The sequence below is a fragment of the Gallinula chloropus genome, assembly GCF_964237585.1.
Source record: "Gallinula chloropus genome assembly, chromosome: 20".
In the NCBI taxonomy this organism is placed as follows: Eukaryota; Metazoa; Chordata; class Aves; order Gruiformes; family Rallidae; genus Gallinula; species Gallinula chloropus.
The window spans coordinates 2,941,477-2,950,865 of record NC_140105.1 but is presented as its reverse complement, the minus strand read 5'-3'; the positions used below and the strand labels follow the sequence as shown (position 1 = coordinate 2,950,865).

Here is a 9,389-nt window from a genome sequence, read left to right as displayed (position 1 = left end):
ATCTCATTCCCCTCCCCACTCCCTGCCCCATCCTTTCATTGTGCACTTGGTGATGTAGGGCTGGGCTGTCAGGCTGGATGTTGCAGTTTATTGTTGGATGCCCTGAGAATAACATCAGATTTTCCCAGCTCCTCCTCAGAGGAGTGAAGAGGGCAGATATGCTTGTCCAGGACAGATGATATTCCCCCATATGTGTGCTCATGTGTTTGGGGTAAATGCATTAGGGGATGCTCAGAGTTCCCTGACAGTGGCACTGTGTTGCTAACATGAACTGTGGTGTAAATCCCCTACTGGTGTGAATGAAGAATCAAGACCAGTGTATAGACATGAGTGTAGAATATGTGTTAATATGCTCAAAATGCCCCTGGATATGCCTCATCCAGCTGTCTAGTCCTACCCCAAATTCAAACTGGATTGCATGTCACAAACATCAGCTGCTTTGTCTTTATTTCATTGTTTTCAGTCCCCATACAACTACAAATTTAGCATTACTGCTAAAGAAAAGAAAGAGCAAACTACAGCCATTCCCAGGATCACATCATTTTAAACTCTGTGAGACAGCTGATGCTATTAAAAAACATGGCCCTATTATAGGCTTTCATTATTGATGGCTACTTGAGGAGATGTACACTACAAAATATAAAGATAAAAAGCAAAAGGCTACTTAGGAAGATGTTCAGCTGAATGTTGCTAGCATCAAATCAGTGGCAATGAGGAAAATGAGAGCAGACATACAGCACAGCCTCCGGACTAAATGTGGGCACGTTATGGATCCTCTAAGGCTTTGTCTTTACAGTGTACACTTGAAATCAAATCAACACCAAAGTCAATATTGATTGTTCTTGGAGATAAATTTTACCTTCAGGCACTGCTGTTTCCCAAAGGAGCGTGAGCAAGAACGTATGTCTCTGTGCAGTGCTGACTGCTCGTGGACAGGGATCTCCCTGAAATCCTCTGAAACCGATTCCTCCTTTGGAAGTACCCACTGCTGCTGCTAAGGGACCTCTGTCTGTTCTTCAGGTACTCCCTGTAGTTTTTGGTGAGCAGGGTGTAGAGGAAAGGGTTGATACAGCTGTTGCTGTAGGTCAGGCAGGTTGTCAGATAGTTAATGTTCTTCATCACCTTGGGAGATAAAGGGAAGGATTCATAATACTGGAAGAGGAGTTGCCATATCCAGAAAGGCAAGAAGCAAGCCCAGAACACCAGCACAATTGTGAAGATCAAGTAGAGCACCTTCTGGTTTGGCAGCCGCTTGGTCTGCTTGAAGGATGCTGTTTGTGACACCCAGTAAATCTTAGCCAAGCGGATGTAAAGGTAGCCTATGATTACCCCTGGGCCCACGATGCTGGTACCAAAAAGGATGGTGAGATAGACCTTGTAGGACATCTTGCTCCAAGTAGGCAGGCAGATGCTTTTGTTGTCCCTTTGCACCAGCTGGATCATGATGAGCATTGGGAGAGTGAGCAGCAGTGATACCAGCCAGATGACGACAGCGATGGCCTTTCGGTAGCTCTTGGACCTCTTCACTGTGTCCAGGGGCTTCAGCACAGCAAAGTAGCGCTCTGTGCTCATGACTGTGAGGGTGAAGATGCTGGCATGCATAGTGAGGAAGTCCAAACTGAACAGGATGCGACAGCCAATGTCCCCAAAGTACCATTTCTGTATGAAGTAGGTCCCAACGATGAAGGGGATGGTGAGAAGGTAGAGCAGGTCTGCCAGAGCAAGGTTGATGATGTAAATATACATGGAGGCAGAGGATCTCAAGTAATGGCACATCACCAGCAAGGTGTAGACATTGCCTGTCACCCCAATCACACACATGAGGGAGAGTATCGTTCCGATGGTGCAGATGGCAATCATGTCCTCCATGGAACCAGCGGCTGGCACACCATCCCCAGTGCCATTGGCAGAGGCATTGGGTCTGATTCGGAACAGGCTGCCCTCACTTGTGTCTGTCACCATGTAGGGGGTTGGAGAAAAGTGGCTCTCCAGCTCCTCAGTTAGGGACATCCTCCTGGGCTTTCAGTGCCAGAGGCTTTGCTCATACCACAGCGGTCCGAAGATCTTTCTCCTCTGCGAATGCGACTGCTGAGAGATGGGGAACCATTTATGTAGCAGCGTCTCATCCGAGGAAGATCTGCATTCTCCACTAGAGGAAAGACATCAGAAACCAGCATATTAGAAACCTGCCAGAGCAATGCAAATTATCATTTAGGAGTTACCTGCTTCTGAGCAGGTATCTGCCCTGTCTGCATGTACCAAAGGCCTTCTGCACTGAGGCTGCTCATGTGTAAGCTTCATGCTATCATTACAAGGCCAGAGCTTTGAGGAATGACACGTGTTTGCACGTCCACAGAATAGAGACAGAAGAGACTGTGTGCATCATTGGAACTGCTTGCTGCAATCCTTGAGGTTAGTTTCGGTTTGGGGGAAGAAACTGGCCTTCCTAAATTCATGATGGTAACTTACAGACCCGGCAGGATGATTTCTTAAACCTCTTTGCTAAACTCTTAACTCTGAAGGAGTAAAAGACCCCAAAAAACGAAAACCAAACTTTGGTTTTACCATTTGCAGCCAAAGTGCCTGTTTTGTGTGACACACTCAAAGTCCTGTGCAGCGTCCCTGCAGCGTTTTCACAGAGCACCTGCCCTTGCATGAGGAGTCCCTGCTCTGTCCTGACCAGCAGTTTCAAACTGTATTGCGTGATGAAGGGGAAAAAAAAGGCATTTTATACCTGTGGCACAAGATGTAGGATTCACTGTGGGTTTTATATGTCTGTGAACACAGGGGTTTTCATGCCCTCTGTCAGGTGTGATCCCACAGATTTCCGTGTGCCCATGCATTAGATATATTTCAGCCAGCCAGCCTGTGAACCTGTCTAAAGAGCCTCATGCTGCGAGGTGTGAGGTTGCTCTGCAGTGTGTTTGGCAGGTAGCTGCTCTGTACTCAGGACCTTTTGGTTAGCTCGAGCTCAATGCTACACAAATCTTGATTTGTGCTGCTTTGAATTTTACACTGGCTCTGGGTGTAGGAAAAAAGGAGATCAAAGCTACCTGAGAGAAACACTGAAGAAAGAGCTTGAAATGCCCAAATTTTGAGCCATACCAAAAGCCTGTGCCTGCCTAAAGGTCACTGAACACACAAGTGACTTTGCATGATGGTCTCTTTGCTTGGAAAATGCTGTGAGAAGGGGTGCTGGACCACTTTCTCTCTGCAGGGACCAGCCAGCAAAGATTTCCCTCTGCCTCCTTCTACTGGGCAGGTTGGGTTTGTTTTATCCTGGGAATCTGCTATGCTCTGTAGTTTTTCCTTGTGAGTTCGGTGTCCCTTTGCTTCTACACCAGCTCCTTTGCCTTTTTTTCCCTCCTAGGTCCTTGGCAGTAGCATTACATCACCAGGCCCTCTTTCAGCTGCCTTTGTGTCAGAGTCCCTGACCGTGACCCCCATAGCACTTCAGGGTGAACAAGTTCATCCTCTTCATGACTTGCCCACATCTTCTCTTCTTCCCATTACCACCTGCTCTGGGTGATGTCATGCAAAAATTCTGTACCAAAGAGGGCAATCCAGTACAGTGAGATTAACAATTGGGTTAGAGGTGCAAGAAAAGAAGAGAAAACACAATGCACAGTCCCTTGGGTACAGACATCTGAGGGGGAGAGGTGATGAAGCAGGTTCTGCAGCCGTCAGTGCTCCTTCAGGACATCGCTCCTCTGAGCTGAACTCCAGCAGCTTCCCCAGCAACTCAGCTTTCTTGGACCTTGCAAACCCTGATCTGCATCCTCAGTCCCCTCTTGCTTGTCCTTGGGCATGTGTAGCCAGCCAGGCACCGACATGCTCCCTCATCGTCCACTTTACCAATGTTCATGTGGAAGCTGTGCTGGCAGCAAAAGCATCATGCACATGGGTGATCAGGGAGCTCTGCCTGCTCCTCTGCCCCAAGACCACCAGCACACTTGGTTGGAAATGAATGGCTCTGCATGGGATGCTCCAGCTCAGCCTGAAGCTGCTCACACACGCAGCTGTCGAGCTCAGTTGGATCCGCGATAGCTCATTTTCAGGAGCCGGTTTCCACGGCCCAGGTGCTGTCTTCTTGCAGCACTTTTGTGTTCCAGGCACTTGTGGCAGATCTGTGCCGTGCCTGTGCCTGTCTGTGTGTGGTTCCCTGTGGTGGCAGCTCCTGCCACAGAGATCAGCACCCCGCGTCTCCCCGCTCTGCTCCTCTCCCGCCGAACCCGCGTTTCGCTTCATTCATAAAATTCCCACAGCGCTAATTCAATCCGGACCCTTTGCCTGTCTCCAGCCAGAGCCCACAGCTAGGCAAACCCTCACTCTCAGCAGAGGAAAATTAAGCAAACCAGGGAAACCTCACATCATTGTAAAGTTACTGTCACTGCTGCACTCGTACATAACCACACACACTCAGCACATGCACACACACACACACACAATAGAGAGCCTGCTACTTCAAGCAGCCATTCATTCAAGCATCTAAGCGATTTTTCTCAGCCAATCCTGCCTTTCCCTCTACATTATCATCACACAGGAGTACCATGCACATTCCAGTAGCTATAAACATACATGAATTCCTCCTGCTCAAACCTTGCTTTTAAATCCAGCAGATGAAGTTTCCTACAAGAAATAAAATGAAAAGGATCCTAATGGTATTAAAGCTGAAACTTCAAAAAGGAAGAAAAAGAATTGATGTGGAAAAGCAGAGAATCCTTCTTCCTGGGCAGACAGCAAGAGATCCCCCGTGCTCCGTCGCATCTGGAAAGGCAGCAGCAGGAAGGGAGCGTGCTACCTAGCCAAGTATGTTTGAAATCTGTGCGCTCTTAATACTCTCATTCTCCTCCCTTCACTCCTGCCTGCTATTTCTGTTCCTCAGTGACGTTAGGCATAGCGTGGTTTTGACTGCAGCCAGCAAAGAGCCTTTTTAAAGCAGCAGCATTTTGATAGCTGTGCCTTGTTTAGCCGGCTCACCCCGCCTGGCTGTGAGCCAGCTGGGGATGCAAGATGTCAAGGCTGTTTGCATCCCAGGACCAGTGATACAAAAAGCCCTCCCACCTCTCCTGACATCGCACCCAAGAGCTCTAACACCTAACGTTTAACACAAACCCATTGTGCCAGAGGGGAGCGGTCGGGCCGGGGAGAGTTAAATTCCTATGGGAGGGTGGGCTGCCCAGGGAAACGGCAGGAGCTCCTTGATTTGGAGATCAATTCCAAAGTGAAGCCAAAGTTTATTTGGGTTGGATGGCATATTAACTGATGAATTTGTGTGTGTGGTGGTATCACGCCCCACAGCATCTGAGATATGTCGGACTGGTGGTAACAAACTGTTACCCAGGTTGTTTGGAGCTCGGCTAGTTGCCTTCCCCTGGCAAGGAGGGTAAAGACCCAGTGATATCAACCAGGGTCCTAGAAAACATGTGTGTGAAGAAGGAGTGAGAAATGCTGAACCTGAACTCAGGGTTATTTTTCTAGCAGCTGAATCTTGTGCTGGTTTCTTGCATGTGATGGGCAAGAGTTTCTTGCACTCTTCCTCCCAGTTCCCTGCTGTAACTCTGTGGGCCGTAGTGAATTGTTTCTGGTTTGCACCAGTGGGAAGCAGGGAGCACCCATCTCTCCTGGGGTGTCTGCTGCTGGACACGGCTGCGTGGGAAGTGCCTGACAAACCCATTGCACTGGTTGCCTAAAAGCAATTAAGTTGATATTTTCTAGCACAGGGCTTCTGGGAGGCAACACTAGCCAGCCCCAGCTCATCCATCCTGCTACTAACCAAGAGCTGTTTACCCCTCTAAGCCCTTCCCTGGATACTTTTGTCCTTTCTTCTTGTTGCCAACCTATTATACTCTGTTGTCTGTGTGCTTTCAGATGCAGCTTGTGTCTAAGGTCTTGTCTTCTTGCAGCAGGGACCCAACTGTGCTCAGGCTGCACAGGGGGGGAAGCACAGTTGGGTCCCATGGTATCACCTGGAAAGCTTGGTGAGCACTGGCTGTCCCTGCAATGAGGCAGCTGTTGTGCAAAGCAGGGCCCCTCTGATGTGGAGACTTTGGAGTATGGTGAGGACTCACGTGGCAGACCTTCATGTGGGGGGTTGATTTTTGCAGTGAAAATAGGTTTTGTGTTAGCAGCTCGAGCAAGGGCTGGCTGAGCCCAAACCTCAGCCCAAACACCCTCAAGTGAACGGCTGTTTTGTTCTAAAGCTTTGCTCTAAGTCTGTGTTTTGTGGTTGTCCCCTAGAAATCCTCAGGAAGGTGTGGGCTGGGAGCTGCTTCTCGTGCTGCCATCCGGGTGAGATGGAGCTGCCATCCACTGCTTGGCTTCAGGGAGCAGGAGCTGTCCCTTGATGAGCACCGATGGCAAAGCCGTTGGCAAAGTGCTTTGTTTCTGGGGCCCACTGGGCTCAAGATGGTTGTTCACATCTCCTTTTCACACCCAGAGCTGGGACAACCTGCTGTGTTCATGAATCCCCTCCAAGGGCATGTTGGCACAAGCCCTGTGTGGATGCAGCGATGCTGACTGGGGAGGTGGTTGTCTCTGCTGGGTATGGCTTGGCCACGCTGCTTCCATCTCCAGCATGCTGGAGGTGTGGGCAGCTGTCTCTCCAGGCACCTACACTGGAACTGGCACATTCCTGTCACTCCTCTGTCACTGAGGTGCCAGTTGGGTTGGTGTTGACCCATGCCAGGGAAAGCAGGGGGGAGTGGGATGGGGGAAGGTTTCTGGCCAACTCATGAGTTTCCTGGACCTGTTGGTCCCCACCTGATACTTCCTTTTTTTGGGTGCTTGATCGTTTTAGCACAAACACAGGTTACAGCAGCGTGTGTGTTTATCAGGAAATCTCAGTGCCCACGGGGCTGCCATGAGGGGAAGCTGGACTCTGGTACGGTCCATGTCCTGCTGGAGTCATCAGAGGAGGTGTCTGGAGAGGCAGCTGAGAGCAGCGTGGACAGTGTCGGGTTCACAGCCCTGGCTCAGAGGGTTATTTGTGGTGTAGTTTTGCTGCTTCTGTTCCCCTTATTTTCCTCAGCAGTGAAACAGAGATCATTGAGCTCGCTCATCTCCCGGTGCTCTGAGTTTCGGGGGTTTCACATTTGTCAGATGCTATTAGAGCTAAAGGCAGGAGCACCAGTGATTTGTAACAGGACTAGGAACCTCACAGTCAATAACAGATGAAGGTAGGAGCCCTCTGAGATATGAAACAGGTCTGTCTAATCATTCAAACAACATCCACTGCTACAGGGCTTGAGTTCTGTGAAGGGGCCTTCTGAAGTAAAGGTACTAACTGTTATTATTCTATCAGACACAGGGCAAAAGAGATGACTTCTCCCCACTGATATAAGGCTTTATGCCAGTGCTATGTGAAGTTGGTTGTGTTTGGTTATTGATTCACACCACTCAAATCTCTTGTGTCTTTCGAGCTGGGCTGTGCACCCCACCAGCTGCCTGCTGCCTTCCCCAGTCTGTGCAGGGCCCCTTCAGCATGTTCCACTCTTTCTGGGGCAGTTCTGAAACCATCTTGGCCAGCAGCTGTGTGATCTCTTCTGCTCCAAGCTGGAAGTATAGATTTGTTTATGTATTGCACTTTAGAAATATAACAAAGCACTGCTCCCTGCGTGTAGGGCAGAGCGTGAACACGTGCAGCCTAAATCAATAAAAGAATCTCATGAATATGTCTGCATTCTTGGTGTGGATCAGGTCTAGAAACCCAGGATAAGGTGTGATTCCCCACTGCCTGACTTGGTTTACTCATCTCTGTGCATGACCCCCTTTGAGGTCATGATGTAGGGCACATCTTGTATCCACTGCAAATGTTATGGACACACAGATATTACAAGTAGCTTATGAGAAGCTGCCCTAATTTTGGGGTCAGCCCAAAGGAGATGAAGCATTTGCAGCATCATGCCAAAGCTGGGTCCTCCCACAGCCACACTGAGGGTTGGGAGCACACAGGTGGCAGCAGCTCCTGAGAAAGAGCGTTGGTGAGGTGGTTGTGACTCGCCGTGCAGTCCCCTGGTCACCCCTTGTGCTTAGGAAAGTTGTGTTTAAATCCCTCTGTTCCAGCACTCGTGGTCTTGGATACATGCAGATATGATATTCAAATCCCCAGCTGGTCCCCAACTGCTTTTTGCAGTCTTCCTGCTGTCTGTCCCCACCACTCAAAGAGGCACCCAAACTCGGCCAACGCATTTGGACACTTCACTGAGCGTTTATGGCTTTTTTGGCTCTTTTCTTCCTGTTTTTTTGCAATATGAAACTTCAGTTGTCCTTTCTGAGCCCGTATGGCTTTGCTCTTGGCTGCTTTATGTGAAAGTGAGATTCTGGGGGTTGAAATCACTGGCTTGTTTTCCCTCATCCCTTACACAGATACCAGTTTATAGCTGCTCTGCTCACACAGGACGTTCATCCCTCACTGGGCTCTCTACCAACCCAGGAGACTTTGTGTGTTGCCATCAGTTTTTCCCATGCACAGGGGAAATTGCATGGACAGTTTGAGGAGTGGTGCTGACAGGGGACTGAGGTGCACTCCTGGGTTGTTAGCTACCCCTTCTGTGGTGTTTCTCACCCAAGTAGTGTCACTATTCAGGGCAGGAGAAGGAACCCAGATGTTCCCTGCTCCTGCCCTGCAGTTTGGGTAGGAAAGGGCAGAGGGCTCAAGCTCTGACTCACTGGGATTTGCAGTTGAAACTGGTGCTAGTTCCAGCCCTGGAGCATGGTGAAGGCTGGTGCTACAGGGGAGAAAGGAGTAGAAGGGCTGGAGCTTCTCCCAGCTTTCCTCCTGGGACTGCTCTCATGTCATCCCTGTCAGGGATGAGGTGAATTGGAGTGAGCAGGGGTGCAGAGTGCATTAACGCTGAGCTGCCTCTGTGGTCTAGAAGCCCCCCTGGCTGGGAGGATGGGGGTCTGTGGCTCTGCTGCCCTCACACAGGGTATGCAGTTAGTGTAGGGAGCGTTTCCCAGGTTGTTCTCTGTCCTGATTGTACCATCCCACTAAGAAGCTTCCGGGCTCCTCTGAGCTTGGATATACTTCACAGACAAACAGTATTAGGAGGAGATGTTATTCCATCTCTGCAGCTGGTCTGACTCCAGCTCTGGACAGCAGACAGGATGGTGTTCCTTTTCCTGTGTGACCTGCATGAGTGGGATCTTTTGGCCCCTGTTTCAGCTCTCTCGACATTCACAGACTGGTCTGAGACTCCATGTCCTGGTGCCTGCCCTGGTGGGAGTGCTCCCATGGCTGTGCCAGGGAACCAAGGCACTGGACACTCAGATTTAACATCTGCTGTTTGAAGGATCCATCTGTTTGGGGATAGCACAGGCACTGCTGATCCCTCTTGGGGAACAGGGCTGGGACTCCTCCATGGCACTCAGGACCAGGGGACCCTCTG

General features: G+C 49.9%; 1 protein-coding gene across 1 annotated transcript; it reads right to left on the bottom strand.

The window, feature by feature from the left end:
* Positions 1 to 861: 861 nt before the first annotated feature.
* LOC311199530 (urotensin-2 receptor-like) lies at positions 862 to 2,010 on the bottom strand (the record flags this gene model as incomplete). Its single annotated transcript, XM_084273641.1, has 1 exon — positions 862 to 2,010. The coding sequence occupies one exon, from the start codon at positions 2,008 to 2,010 to the stop codon at positions 862 to 864; it is 1,149 nt and encodes a 382-aa protein (XP_084129767.1).
* Between the last annotated feature and the right edge of the window lie 7,379 nt (positions 2,011 to 9,389).